Source organism: Castor canadensis, chromosome 7 (assembly GCF_047511655.1).
Source record: "Castor canadensis chromosome 7, mCasCan1.hap1v2, whole genome shotgun sequence".
Lineage (NCBI taxonomy): Eukaryota > Metazoa > Chordata > Mammalia > Rodentia > Castoridae > Castor > Castor canadensis.
Window position 1 is genome coordinate 160,835,114 of NC_133392.1, and position 14,836 is coordinate 160,849,949.

A 14,836-nucleotide genomic window follows, 5' to 3' on the forward strand; every position below is an offset into this window, starting at 1 on the left:
AGTGCAATGTCCCTTCCTCTCCTCCAGATGCGAAGGTCTTTCACTTTGCCCCTCCAGCCCCTCATGGATCCCAGCAGTCCTCGCTGCCAGAAGCCAGTGGCCTCGCCACCACGGCCAGGAGAGATGGTAACAGAAAACCCACGTGCAGCCCCTTTCCTCCAGGAGAAGCCCTCGTCACATGCTCTGACTCCTCCTCAGCTCTCTGCCATGGACCTGGATGAGTCACCGCCCACTGCAGGGCCCCTACCACGGAGCAATGTAGGTAAATCCACCCAGCCTGGTACACGGTCTACTCATCAGTGGTTTATGTGAGGCCCACGTTGTGCTGATCCAGCGCATGGGATGCAGGAGGCCCCATGTGGCCAGGCCCACTTCCCCTGCAACCTAGAAGGGAGACAGGAACACTGTGACCAGAGTAGAACAGAAGCAAGAGCCAACTGGCAGGGCTGGCGGTGTGGCTTAAGTGGTAGAAGGCTTGCCTCGCAAGCGTGAGGCTCTCAGTTCCACATATAGGTATGCATGTATATAGTTCTATGTTACCTATATAAGCCAGTTGGCCACAGCCCGTGAGAGGCACTGTCTTCTGTCCATGTCTGCCTCTGTCACCTGTGGTCTCACATGTCCTTCTGCCTTCTGAGTCTCTGCTTTTCTCTGTAGGAATGTACATCTGCTTAAAACATTTTTGCAAGGATAAAAGAGGGTATTTGTAAAGTGCCTACATGTGAACTAATCACCCAGCATAGTCAGCCAGCGGTTACTGTGACTGTCAGAGCTTTGTTGTAACAGAAAACCTGACTCAAACCAGGAGTTTGACTGGTTGTTGTAACTGGGAATGTAAGAGATGGTGTGGGTTTTAGGGTCACCCTGAGGTTGATTGCTGTTACAGCAGCACCTCATGCATCTGAGGGATAGTGTACATCCCAGTCTAAGCAGGAGTCCTCACCCTGTTAGATCAGCCTCAGTCTTACTCCCCAGCTGGATCAGAGGAGGAACACATGGTGATTGGCCCCTGAGGGACTTCTGGGTATTATGTAGGGAAAGAGGAAGGGCCACTTGTGCCTCAAAACATGTCTGCTGCAGCTGCAGAACAGAAGGGGCCTCATGCCCATGTGTCTGACTTACAGAGGTAACATCCCAGGGAGGCACACCTGTCACCTCCTCGGTAGCATAATCTTTGTTATGCCAACATCTACCCTGGTTTGCCTGCTCCATGTTTATAAGTGAGTTCATTCTGGAACAGGAGAAACAGTCTCACACATGCTGTATACTCACCCACTATCCCAGTCAGTATTGAGGATGCAGATGATGGCTGCTACTTCAGTGTCTTTGTGTCACCGCCTCAGGAAGTGAGTCAGGTTGCTCCCACTTTCCGTTCTCACTTATTTACCTGAAATTCTGCTCCATCCTCGCTTTTTTAATTGTACACCTTAGTGTCCCCATGAGACCAAGCCCGTGAGGACGGGAAACCCATTTTCTTCTCTGCTCTGTGCAGTCACCAGGAACAGTACCTGTCTCAAGTTAGGTGTGGTAAGGCTTGCTGGAGTAAGGGGCAAATAGAACGGGCAGCGGCCTGGCCAGGGTGCTGGTCTGAATGCAGAGAAAGCATTGACTTTGGCCAGCAAATAAGGAGCATGCTCATTAAAATCAGGTTTGGTGGTTTATTCTAAGCGACAAACTAAGAAAATATTAACAATCCTGTCAAAAAAAAGAATGGAATGGGCTTCACCTTGATACTTCCTGTGCCAGTTGAGCTGTAGTCACGACCTTTCAGTGGAACTTATTTTAGCATAGTCAGGTTTTCTCTATCAGGGAAGCAGTATCTCTAATACGCATCTATTCTACAGAGGGCAATTAGTGCACACAGTGTACGTGCACACACACGTGCACACACACAGGGAAGGAAGGAAGGATGGTAAATAGTTAAGGCCAAATCTACATGGCTGTTTTATTATTATTATTACATTTAGAAAGGAATAGGAGGCCTTGCCTAATTTTCCTAGTCCGGTCTGAATTGTCGCATAAATTCTTTTAGTGTGATGATACAGAGATCTAGGAAACCACACCTTTCAGACCTCCCCTTCCCCCAGGAAGAGCAGAGCTGCTGTGGGAGCCACCACTCGGGCGAGCACCACCGACCGTGGCTTCACAGCTTCCTCTCCTCTCCCACACAGGTGGAGACTCTGCCCTATGATGAGCGACCTCTTCCAGCCACTCGCAAGCCGCAGGGGGAGTTGGGGGAGGCTGAAATGAGTGAGGCCGAGATCAGCAGTGCCCGGAGGGGCGGCATCACAGGAGAGCCGGAGGCCTTGACGGAGAAGGCCTTGAGAGAAGCCAGCTCTGCCATTGATGTGCTGGGCGAGAACTTGGTAAAAAGGAAAACCGAGCTGCCCACAGTGTATACGCGCATACATGCTCACCTGCACAGGAGGAAAAAGGAGGGAAGCGGCTCCCATCTTTGTTTTGGGGTTTTTTTATTCTTTTTTTGGCGATGCTGAGTTTGAACTCAGGACCTCTTGCTTGCTAGGCAGGTGCTCTACCACTTGAGCCATGCTGCCAGCCTGAGGCTGTCTTATAGAATGCCACTGATTTCCCTTTGGAAAGCCCCGTGTTATTAGTTATAGGAACTGCAGAAACATGGGCTGAAATCTCAAGTTTTGTAAATGAGCATGCATTTAAGATTGGGCACTTCTCTCTGGTACTCACTGAGCTCATGGTGAATGACAGCTCCCACCATGAGCACCAACTAATTCCAGTGAAAGTGTCTCTTTAAAGCAGCAAGCCAGGCTCTCCCCTGGGCCTCAGCTTTAAACACCTCTCTTGGTGGGCTTGCTACATTTTCAGTCAGGAAGTCTCCCTATTAGCGAAACTGTCTCTAATATACATATTCACCCTTCAGAGGGCCTATTGCTAGAAAAGTTTCTTCTTAGTTTTAAAATACAAACCTGCCTCTGGGGGAAGTTTTGTGAGGTAAAGACACACCGCCTCCTGAAGTAATGCCAGACCCCTGTTTGGTGGCAGGTGGCTGGGGCCTATTCCAAGACGTGGTCCTGCAGGGAAGATGCGCTGCTTGCTTTGTATAAGAAGTTGCTGGAGATGCCCATTGGGACCCCAAAGGAAGATTTAAAGAGCACTCTGAGAGCAGCCATCTTTCTCACCAGGAGAGCCATAAAGGACATTGTAACCTCGGTGAGTCCCCTCAGCCCAGAAGCCCCAAGTCATGCTATTCCACGGTAGCCCAGAGCAGCTGAGGGACAGCCTGGCCCCGAAGGAATCCATCTTTACTCCTAGTGCAGCTAGGAAGGAGGGTTCTCTGGCAGGAGACGCATCCCACAGCCAGGGTTAGCTTTCCTCCCTCAGGCGCTCCTCAGCCTCGCAGTGTTTGCTTTTCCACAGTCCTCAAAACATACATGTGCAGAGGCCCAAGTCTCCACACCCAAGAGCTGCCATTCTTTTTGTAGCTCTGCATAGGTCTTAGAATGAACATTTAAAAAAGAAAAGAAAAAGCCCAGATGTTAGGCTGGGGCTGGGGTGCACACTTGCCTAGCAGGTGTGACACCCAGGGTTTGTCCCCAGCAATGCCCAAGAACAATAGCAACAAACAGCAAAGAAGGAGCCTCCTCAGCCTCTCTCTGCCTGTGGGGTGAGGGGCCTGCAGAGGGGGCTGACATTGACTGGCCCTGTCAGGAGATAAGAGCAAGTGCGAGGTTCTGTATTTGGAAAGCAGTTTTCAGTTCACCCCTTTCAACCCTTCAGACAAGATGTCATTTTCAAAGTAGTGTTCACATTTATCACCAGCAGCAGATCTCTTGTGTGCTCTTGAGGAAATCCAACCATTGTAGCTCACTGTTTACTCCCCTTTTCCTTAGGTCTTTCAGGCTTCTTTGAAATTGTTGAAGATGATAATTACACAATATATTCCCAAACATAGGCTGAGTAAACTTGAGACGACTCACTGTGTGGAAAGAACCGTGCCTGTTCTGCTCTCCAGAACTGGGGATTCCTCCTCCCGCCTTCGCATCATGGCTTCAAATTTTATTCAGGTCTGAACTTCGCCACAAACATTCCTGCAGGTGTCTGACTCTACTCCAGGGCTGGATAACCAATCCTTTGACATCCGCCATCATGTTCTCCCTGTGCCGAAAAAGATTGATTGTGTCTTAGATGTAAACTTTGATTAAAATGTGCAGCTTGAGCTGGGTGCGATGGCTCAGACCTGTAATCCTAGCTACTTGGGAGGCAGGTATCAGGAGGACTGCAGTTCAAAGCCAGGCTAGGGAAATAGTTCACGAGACCCTACCTCTAAAAAAACCCATCACAAAAAAGGGCTGGCGGAATGTCTCAGGTGGTAGAGCATCTGCCCTCAGTTCAAACTCCAAGTACCACCAAAAATAAAAAATAAAAGAAATATGTAATGTGGTTTCTACAGCATTTCTCACAGTACCACCAAAGGGGGTTGGGGGAGTATTAGTGGCTACATAGAGAGATCCTGGCTCAAAAAAAAAAAAAAAAAAATGACGCTAATGTTTTTTACCTTAACCCACTAGAGAATCAGACATTGTTATGCTCTTGGTCAACATTAAGTGCAAGAGTAATGGTTCCAGCTGCAAAACTTCTTTTAGAATTTTAGAAACAGAAAACCTTTTTCAGGAGCTGGAGAACACTGAGAACAGAAACCCTCACCTTTTCCAAGGTTTTCTGTAACGCTGTCATCACTGCAAATGATCACGGTTTCATTTCTTATGCCCCAGAGTTTTGGTTTTAATTGTTTTGTTTTAAATGTAAATAGGAGCTTATACATTGACAACTTTACTGCACTTTATTACTTTCCTGTTATCTCCCTATTTTTCCCTTCAGTGTTGAGTTTGAAGGTCATGGTAAGCTGTCCTAAGTTACCGCCGGTGTTTTCCAGTGGGAGTGAACCTCTCCTGTGGCTTTTTGTAGGAGATGGCCTTGTTCAAGGAGGTGCGGCCTCTCCAGATCATTCCATCGTACTTGGTGCAGCCACTGAAAGCAAACACCTCCACTCATCTGGCCATGAGTCAGCTGGACCTCTTGGCCCGGCTGCTGAGAGATCTGGGCACTGGGAGCTCAGGCTTCACTGTGGACAATGTGATGAAGGTAAGCTGGCCTCATATAATGTGCCACTGTGGTGACACATCATTGTGACCCCACCGCAAAAACAGTGCCTGAGCTTGTTTGATGAGTGAATGAATGAACAACTCTAGAAAAATGAGCAGTTTCTCCCAATACTTGAGAGCACATGGAGTCTTCCTGCTGCTTATCATTCCTTTGTTGTATGTGCTGTGTATGGATCGTCATCCTGGGTGGGAAACAAGTCCTAAAAACACTCCTCGTAAGGCATAATAACTGCAGTAGGGATGTCCAGCATAGCTACCGTCACCCCAGGGACCAGAGGCCAGAGACCTCCAGGGGCCCCCCACCCCCATGACACTGTCACCCCAGGGACCAGAGGCCAGAGACCTCCAGGGCCCTCCTACCCCCATGCCAGCCTGCTGGCCCCTCCTAATGCTAAGAGGCAATCCTGCTTTGTTTTGTCTTGTTTTTGAGATAGGGTCTGTCCATGTGGCCCAAGCTGGCCTTGAACTTGAGATACTCCTGCCTCAGCCTCCCAAGTGCTGAGATTAGCTGGTGGAGTGGCTCAAGTACTAGAGCACCTGCCTAGCAAGTGTGAGGCCCTGAGTTCAAAACCCAGAACTGCAAAACAAAAAAACACCAAGTGCTGGGATCACACTTGTATGTCACCATGCCTAGCTTGATGTCAACATATTTCCTGCTTTAAGTTCAGGCTTCATGCCCCTCCAGAGCCAGGAAACCTGCTCCCCATACTCAGACGGCTGTGGCAGTGCCCGCTTCAAAACCAGTCCACCTTGGTTATGTCCTGAGGCAGTGACCAATGCTGAAATCTCATTGGGGTGGGTCCCTCCCACCATGTTCTCATTGTTGGCAGGGATGAGCAGTGTGACAGCTGTGCATGAGGAGGAAAGAATCTGCTTTGAACATGTGGCTGTGATCTAGTCCCTCCATATGTGGGTAGGGATGATCCAGATGGAGGGGAAAAGGAGAAATGGGTAATCAGGAGATGGGGTTGGGAACAGCAGAGCCAAATGGTGAGTGGCCAGGCATTGACTCAGACAGGAGCAGGGCCTTCTCTCAGGAGGTCAGCTGTAGCATAAAGTGCTCACTTCAAAGTCTGCATGGACTGATAGGGACCTGCCCAGTGTGCCCCTGACATGTGTGGTCCAAATCTGAAGTGAAAACAACCAGTGGGATCCTGGTGTCTGTGTCACATTCAGCTCAACCTGGTAGGAAGAAAGGGTCCAGGGGCAAGAGTGTTCATGAGTGCAGCAGTGGCTTCAGTGGCTGTCTATACTGAGGGCAGTAAGGCTCAAGGGATAGACAGGGCTGATGAATGACTAGGGAAGGAGTACAAAACACCTGGCCTGGAAGTCAGAGCATGGGGCCCTCAGCCAGTATGTCTAGAGGTGATGGTGACCAGAAATGACAAAGCCTGAGATAGAACCCAAGAGGTGGGTTCTTCTAACAGGGTGAGCCTGTTAGAAGTGCTGAAGCCCAAGAACCAGGAGGCCAACGCCCAATGGACCGTTTTTTTTCTAAGCATGATGGTGCCAGGCTAGGATGTATAAACACATTGCGATAAGTTTATAGGTCAGAGCACCACAGAGGAGTTGAGATGGAGGAAATAGAAGGGGATGAGTGATGTGTGAGCTCTCAAATGATGATAATGAGTAGGAAAGAGTTTGGGTTGGTAAGTATAGTACATGGTCTGTGATGTACAGACAAAAGTCTGCTGATGCATGTGTGTACATGTGCCCCACACACATGCCGTGTGCTGCACAATCAATGAACCAGCAGTGAGTAGACACCTCCAAAATGAATATGGTAGACCCAGGGAGACTTACAAAGGGGTCACATGATAGCAGGAGTGTTTTGTAATGACAAAGAGGTCCAGGTTCACAAATTGGGAGGACTGTAGTTGAAGACCCCATCTCAACCAACAATCTGCGCATGGTGGCATGTGCCTGTGATACCAGCCATACAGGAGACATGGAGGATTGTGGCCCAGGTTGGCCAAGGCAGAAAGACTTGAGAGTAGAGAGCCTTCCTAGCAAGTGCAAAGCCCTGAGTTCAAACTCCAGGACCACACACAAAAAAAGGTTGAAATCAGGCTCAGTCATGACATTGGTTAAATCTTGCTGGCAGGCCCATCGGCTGTATGTTTTCTCCTCTCCACAGTGTGGAGTGCTTTATGGCACTTGGTGTGATGTCTGTGGAGGGCCAAGCGCTTGGTAAGGCATGAGCTGAGGGGGACATGAGCTCCGTGTGTGCGAGATGAGCTGTGCCGAGCTCTTGATGTGTGGGCCCTGTGTCTGCTGCTGAATTTTATCCGTTATTTTTCACATCTTTGCAATGCTCCTGTACGTCTTTACAAAGCTAACTTCATTTTTCTGAGAATCAGTGGTAGCCAGAACAGCCTGCAGCTTTGTTTTCAGTTTGCAGTGAGCTCCCTGGAGCATAGGGTGTACGAGGTTCGAGAAATGGCGGTCAGAGTCATCCTGGACCTGTACAGGCAGCACCAAGCCCTTGTCCTAGAGCACCTGCCTCCGGACGACAGCAGCACACGCAAGAACCTTCTCTACAAGACGATTTTTGAGGGATTTGCTAAAATAGATGGCAGGCCAACAGATGCTGAAATTAGGGTGAGTCAGCCTTTATGGAAGTGTGACCTAAGCCTGTGTTTAAGAAGTTATGGGGAGCCAGGCATCCAGGGCGCATGCCTGTAATCCTAGCTACTCAGGAGACAGAGATCAGGAGCATCATGGTTCACAGCCAGCCCCTGGCAAATAGTTCGTGAGACCTTATCTTGAAAATACCCATCACAAAACAGGACTGGCAGAATGGCTCAAGGGGTGGAGCACCTAGCTAGCAACCACGAAGCCCTGAGTTCAAACTCTAGTACCACCAAAAAAGAAGAAGAAGAAGAAGAAGTTGTTTCTAGGGACATGAATAAATAGCAGATTATTTAAGAAACCATGTGTACAGGAAGCACAAGCTGTGGCTAAGAACACTGGTTCCCTGAGTTCGGATCCTGGCTCCACTTCCTGCTGTGAGACTACACTCCCCATTTCGGGAAAAGCAGTCCGTGACTGGCAGTTTCAATAAGCCTTTGAGTTAACCTGAAGACTTACTTTTAATCCTGATTGCATTCGTATCAAGTGTGTCCTGTAACATGTGAGAAACAGCTCACATGCCACCTGCCACAATTTGTCGCCCAGTGTCAAAACTGCCCCACAAATCTCTTCTAATGGGAAAAATAATTTTTTTTAATCAGGCACAGAAAAGAGCAGCTACAGAGGAAGCAGAAAAGCACAAGAGAGAAGAAATCAAAGCCCTGCAAGGGCAACTGGCAGCACTGAAGGAGCCTCAGGCTGGAATCCAGGTAGAGGTGCTGCCATTGGGACTCTCTCTCTTACCCAGAAGATACTTGATTGACTTTCACGGGGTTATGCAGGTGATATCTTCATTGTCTTTTAATTAGTTTAGGTGTAAATAAAAGAAGTCCTCCTCTGGGTAGTTGGAATCAGAGGTCAATAAACTAACCTCTTCTGCTATGGGACTTGCAGGGAGCTTCTGTGAGTGGAGAGAGAGGAGCCAGGGTGGGCCAGGGAAAGTGGAAGGGACAAGGGATGGAGTTTCTCTCATCCCTACCCCCATCCTCAAAGGCTAAGAAAGAAAGTCCACCTGAATCCGAAGATCTGACTCCACACCTTCGTGAAGGAAGTCTGATAAATACTCTGGCCTACCCTGCCACTACTGGGCTGCCTGTGCCCCGTGCCTGCCTGTGCTAGGGGGCCAGGTTACCTGGGGTGGACGAGAACCATTGCCATGGAGTTGGGAGGCTAAGAGCCTGAGGGGAGGTGTCCAAGAGAGCAGGAGGAATAGAGATAACTTTCAAAGAGTTTTGTTCAACTGGATGCCCACACCTGTAATCTCAGCACTGAGGAGGCTGAGGCAGGAGGATTGCGAGTTTGAGGCCAGCCTGGGCTACTTAGTGAAACCCTGCCTTTAAAACAAATGGGGTTTTGTTATTTGTTGATAGAAATTCTAAAACAAAATCTAGAAGCATACTTTCAGGATCACCATATCCAGGGTGGACTGTGGCTCATGCTGACTGCAGCATTTGAACCTGACTTGTCTGTTTTCGTGTCTCAGGAAAAGGAGAGTGGTGCTGCAGTGCCCAGGAGTCAGGGTAGGTAAATTCAACCATGGAAACTGCCTCCCTTCACTACTCTGCAACAGTAGGACAGATTGTTACTAAAACTAAACGTTTATACAAGAAGGTCTTAAACTGTTTTCTTTCAATGTTGGCAGACACTCAAGGAAGGAAAGCAACCCCACCTGGTGCCCCAGATATTCCTGAGGACCACTGTTTGGATAAGTGAGTCTTTAGCCTTGGTGTGGTGGCTCCCTGGTTCACCGTTATTACTCAGTTAGTGGGCTCTCTTCTGTGATTTTAAAGTGTGGGAAAACTGCCCTAAGCCAACAAGCACTTAGTCTGAGTCAGACAAGACCACTATCCCTGTCTTCACCCCAACAGAAGTCTCCCCCAATCTGTCAGAAACCCTGTGACAGCAAAATGCTTTTCACCATTCAGAGGCCAAGAGAAACCCACAAAGAGCTTAAGGAAAATGTCTTCTGTTTCCTTGTGACTTAAAGTATTCTGTGTGTTGATTCTGCTGACAAGGTTCAAACTTGGAGGAGTCTTAAGCTAATTTGTCTCAGCCACCTGCTTGACCAGGACTCTTTCTTTGGGCTGTCTGACAGAAACCCCTCAGTCCTACTGCCCTCTCCCTGTGAGGTTCAGCCGGCCCTCAGAGCAAGCCCAAGCAGTTCAGGACAGGAGGAAAGCCTGAGAGTTGCTGTGCCTGGGACATTAGGAATGTCCTCCTGGGCTGGGAGCAGAGTGACCAGTGCTGAACAAGAGCCTGGCCTTCACTGTGACTTCTCTGTTTTGTTGTAGTCTGTGCATTTTTTGTGGGGAGAGGAGCGAGTCCTTCACAGAAGAGGGCCTGGACCTGCACTATTGGAAGCACTGCCTCATGCTGATGCGATGCGGCCACTGCCGGCAGGTCAGGCCCCGGGCCAGCACTGTGGCCAGAGTGCTGGCTTCCACAAAGAAGCCGGAGCACACACACCCGGCTCTTTGCAGTTCCAGAGGAGCTTGAGAAAAATCAGTTGAGGTCACTGCTGTAGCTCAGTGGACTGTCCCCAAATCAGCCCACTATGTCCCCCACCTGACAGTCCCACAAAGTTGCCTCTGCCTGATGTCTGACATCACAGTTGGTGTGTGTTGCGTGAGGAGTTTGAAGTGGAAGGGTGCTGTGTAAGCACCTTGTGTCCTCTCTGCGTATGGCACCCATGGTTTCAGCGTATCCATGCCTGCCACATGGGGTCAGGTTGTCATCAGCTTGGGGCTGCCGCAGACACCAGTGCCACCCACCATCCGAGCTGCATGATTGCCGGGCATGCTGGTGCCTGGCACTGAGTTGCACGCTGATGATCTGGGCACGTGGGGTTGCGTGTGTGGCCATGGGATTGCTGGGCAAGGAGTGCGCAGGGTCCTGTGGCAGCTTGACGCCCACGGCGGTACAAGAGGACACCCACATTCTGGCCATGCTTCCTGCTGACTGTGAACCTTCAGTTTCCATCCTCTGCTGACCACTAGGAGAGCACCCGTCCCTTTGTCCGCTGTCCTCTTTGGTGAAGCGCCTTTTTAGTCAGTGAGATTCTGCGTGCCTGTCGCTCCCATCAGCGCCTCGCCTACCTTGTCTCCTTCTCTTGGGGTGAACAGAGCCTTTCATTTCTGCATTACTCCTCACTGGTCTTTGTTGTGGTTCATGCTTTTTTTGTCCTATTTAAGAACCCAACCGGGCACCCCTGGCTTACACCTGTAATCCTAGCTACTTGGGAGGCTGAGATAGGACCATGATTTGAGGCCAGCCCAAGCAAATGGTTAAGAGACCGCATCTCCAAAATAACCAGAGCAAAAATGGACTGGAGGTGTGGCTCAAGCAGTAGAGTGCCAAGGACGTCAGAGTGACAAGAAAATCCTATTTCTATGCACAGTCTTAGAAATACTGGGGTGTAAGAATTTGAACTCAAAGCTGCCAGTTGCTATTCTCCTAGCAGACATGCCACACTTACATCAACTGCACCCCACCCCCCCTTAGCATGGCCTTTCCATAGCACTAGGGTAATGGGAGGAAAAAGACAGGGTCTTTACAAAATAGGAAGTGCCTGCAGCTCTCTGTGGGATAAGGAGAGAGGGTTCAAGAGATTATAGGCTTGTCTTCACATGCAAATGACCCAAGAAAACTGTCCTGCTCCCGGGCACAGGGCAGGCTCTGTGCTCAGCAGGTGCTCCATCCTGTCTTGGTTACAGGTGGTAGAGATATCCAGCCTGACAGAGCACCTGCTGACAGAATGTGACAAAAGGGACGAGTTTGGAAAGTGCCACCGCTGCAGCGAAGCTGTTCCTATGGAAGAGCTGCCTAGACACATAAAAGCCAGGGAGTGCAACCGTGAGTGCTCTGTGGCCATGGCATCTCCCTGGTGCCAGGCAGCCACTGAGGGGTGGCGGCACGGGTTTTGTGTGAGTTCAGTGTCTGTCAGGCAGGCCATCCGTGTGTCCTGTCTCTCTCCCTCACTCAAGTTTCAGACAAGCAACTAAATCTTTTTTTATTGAAATCATTTCAGCTGCCAAACCAGAGAAGCTGGCAAACCGGTGCCCTCTGTGTCATGAGAATTTCACACCTGGTGAGGAGGTGAGGGGCTGAACCCTGAACGTGAGCAGTGTGGAAGTGATATTAGTGCTGACCACAGCCAGTGTCCAGGGAGCAGCCTGTGCACCCAGCCCTGTCTGGACAGAACAGTTAGGCTGCTTTCCTGCCCTCCCACACTGTTTCCAGCAGAGTCTCCACTCAGCAGGGATCAGCATGGGATGGGTCTTTACCAGTCATTGAACTCATGTACGGATCATGGCCTCCCTGCTGTCTTGGCAGATCATGTAGTCTGCTGGCCCCTTTGGATTCATGCAGCTTGGCCCCATGCAGTGTGACAGTTCTGCTTCCTGCCTGACACCGTACTCTCCTGCCTAACCTGGAGCCAGCTGCACATCAGCAGTGCCCTCCACATGCCTCTGTGAACCTAAACACATTTAGCTTCATTTTTTATTCAAGTTTTGGGTGACTTTTTAAATTAAATCCTGTAGATCTGTGTTCCCCAGTCTGTTAAGTAGGGCATATTCCAAATCAGACAGAGCCAGAGGCTGCTGTTCCTGTGCTCGCCACACAATCCTCTTTGAGGATGAATTCATTTTTAATGTAGGCGAGCCTCAGGTGCACAGAGATGTCCTCTCACTTCTCTGTTGGAGCGAGCTTTTTCTTGCTCCTGGTTATTGCTGAACCTTTCTGGGGCCTAACTGGGCCACGATGGGAGATGCAGAAAGGACACAGGATAGACAGACACAGAAAGTTGGGGCCAGGTGTGTTGGGCGCTCAGGTGGAGACGCACAACCCTCATTGCTTCTTTTCTGTATCTTTATTCTTTAAGGCCTTACTCCTTTACAGTTCTTTAAAACCTTGCTTCACTATTCTTTAAAACCTCTTTCCTTAGACTCGCTCTGTCCCATGTTTTCTCTTAGCTTTTCTTTAGCATAATCTCTCTTAAAGTTTTTGCCCCCAGACTTGCACTGCTTAGCTTTTCTAAAGTCTATGTATAAAGTTCTCGGTGCAGACTTTCTATCAATCCCTCTTTGGCAATTCCCCTTTAGCAATTCCCCTTTAGCAATTCTTTTCCCTTCAGCAATTCTCCCTCAGCCATCCATTTTCCCCCTTTCAGCAATCTTCCCTTCCAAAAGCCTCCCACATCCAAAAAGCCTCCTTTCACCCAAAAAGCCAAAGCCAAAAGCCCAAAAGCCAAAAGCCAAAGACCTCCCAGCCAAAAACCCTCTGACTTGCACTATAGAATCCTCAGTGCAGGAGGCTGGGAGACACACACCAGCCATAAGCAACATCAGCATTCCACTTGCATCCTCCTTCAGGGAGTCTTTTATATGCAGTGGTAAAGGAGGAGGAGGAGCAACAGCTCTGGGGAGAGGGGTGACATTGTAGCAATAGAAATCTGCAATTTACCTCTGTGAAGATAAACAACTTAGGAAAAGCAGCTGTTTTGCATTTTCCTCTTCTGTGGCCGGGGCTGTGCCGAACTCAGCCTGCAGAACATTGGGTACAGCTGTGCTAATATCTCATAGGCTTCTCATAATCCACTCTCCACACTCCATTCACTTTTAGAGTGTAGGAGCTTTGTGTGTTCACTCCAATTGTGCCTTTACTAGTTCCTGTGATACCCATAGTCCCTCTGTTTTGGCTGCTGTTTGCTGGTTTCCCACTGAGCAGTGCTGACATCAGCTGATGGCCTCCTTTCCCCTCCCCTCTCTGCACCCAGCATCTGCCATGAACTGAGCCCTCTTGCTCATCATTAGCCACTGTGAGGCAGTCCACAGGCTGTATTCCCGTCACCTGCTTTCCCCATGGTTTAAAAGCTAAATCTGCTACAGAACAAACACCACACGCTTGGCAGCATTTTATCACATGGTTTCCCTGCATAGCGTCTGGACACACTGGGTTCTCTTGGGGTCTCACCTGGGGAAAGACCCTCTTCCCAGTACACCCAGCAGCTATCAGAAAATGTCCTGTGGCTATAGGACTAAGATCCCAGATTTCCAGATCAGGATGTGAGATGCAGGCTCACCTGGTTATAGGACTCAGGTGCCTGTTGAGGGTGGACCCCTTACAGCCCACAAAGGGGTCCGCCTAGGAGTCATGTCCCCATGCCCCTTCCATGTGTCGCCACCTTCATCTTAAAGTCTCTTAGCATCCCAGGTCTCTCTCAGTTGCCAGACCAACAAACTGCTGCCACCTCTTCCTTTGCAGGCCTGGAAGGCCCACCTGATGGGCCCTGCTGGCTGCACGATGAACTTGCGCAAGACCCACGTTCTGCACAAAGCCCAGGCACCACAGCAGGGTGAGCTTTGAGCACGTGAGAGAATCCTGTACACGGTTTCCACTTAAAACCATCTCCACGTTTCATGTTCTGGTTCCTTAGAGAGCTGCAGACCAATCTCATAATCCAAGCTGTATTGCACATGCACCAGGCTATGGCTGCCTCCCAAAGGCCTCCTGGACACGTGAACCCAGGAGTGACAAGGCAGACCAGCCAGCTGCTTGTGAGAGAGACTGCTGGTCAGCTCTTCCTACATAGCTGACTCTGAAGGACTGACAAACATGAAGTTAAAAAGACCCATGACAAAGCCATTGCCTTAATTATAAGTCACCATTTTCGATGTTTTATTTCAGACTTAGGATACCTTAAAAGGATATGCATCTGTCATTAGAAAACTTCTCCAGGCCAAAAGACCTTGGGCATGCTTTATTTTAGGAGCAACACATGGCTAAAACTTGGACACGTGTTGCTGCTCGGGCTGCACCAGGCCCTGTTCCAAGGGCTCAAGCGGCAGGATGTCATCTTTGTCCAGCCTCTTAGAAATGAGGCAATAGAGGTCCACAGGTCCTTGGCCAGGAATTCCTCATAGCCATACAGCTGTTGTGCTACTGTGTTACAGGAGCTGGGCCTTTGAGCTGATGGTTGTGTAAATGGCTCTGTCTGCCTTCTGTCCCCATGGCAGGTCTCTCCCTCTGAGCCTTTGTCCTTTCTTCTCTTGCCACCATGTGAGCAT

General features: G+C 49.5%; 1 protein-coding gene across 7 annotated transcripts in view; it reads left to right on the forward strand.

Annotated features, from left to right (window-relative positions):
• Nucleotides 1–14,836, forward strand: part of Cep104 (centrosomal protein 104) — a 35,740-nt gene that overhangs the window by 18,385 nt on the left and 2,519 nt on the right. For 5 of the 7 annotated variants that reach the window (XM_020158374.2, XM_020158369.2, XM_020158371.2 and 2 more), the window contains 13 exons: nucleotides 28–258; nucleotides 2,172–2,366; nucleotides 3,019–3,186; nucleotides 3,867–4,040; nucleotides 4,942–5,118; nucleotides 7,533–7,739; nucleotides 8,372–8,479; nucleotides 9,253–9,289; nucleotides 9,412–9,478; nucleotides 10,061–10,169; nucleotides 11,483–11,621; nucleotides 11,797–11,864; nucleotides 14,034–14,124. In XM_020158374.2, coding sequence (XP_020013963.1) covers nucleotides 28–258; nucleotides 2,172–2,366; nucleotides 3,019–3,186; nucleotides 3,867–4,040; nucleotides 4,942–5,118; nucleotides 7,533–7,739; nucleotides 8,372–8,479; nucleotides 9,253–9,289; nucleotides 9,412–9,478; nucleotides 10,061–10,169; nucleotides 11,483–11,621; nucleotides 11,797–11,864; nucleotides 14,034–14,124 — 1,771 coding nt within the window. The remainder of the gene's footprint in view (nucleotides 1–27; nucleotides 259–2,171; nucleotides 2,367–3,018; nucleotides 3,187–3,866; nucleotides 4,041–4,941; nucleotides 5,119–7,532; nucleotides 7,740–8,371; nucleotides 8,480–9,252; nucleotides 9,290–9,411; nucleotides 9,479–10,060; nucleotides 10,170–11,482; nucleotides 11,622–11,796; nucleotides 11,865–14,033; nucleotides 14,125–14,836) is intronic. The other 2 variants (XM_020158373.2, XM_074081524.1) reach the window with 2 other exon arrangements.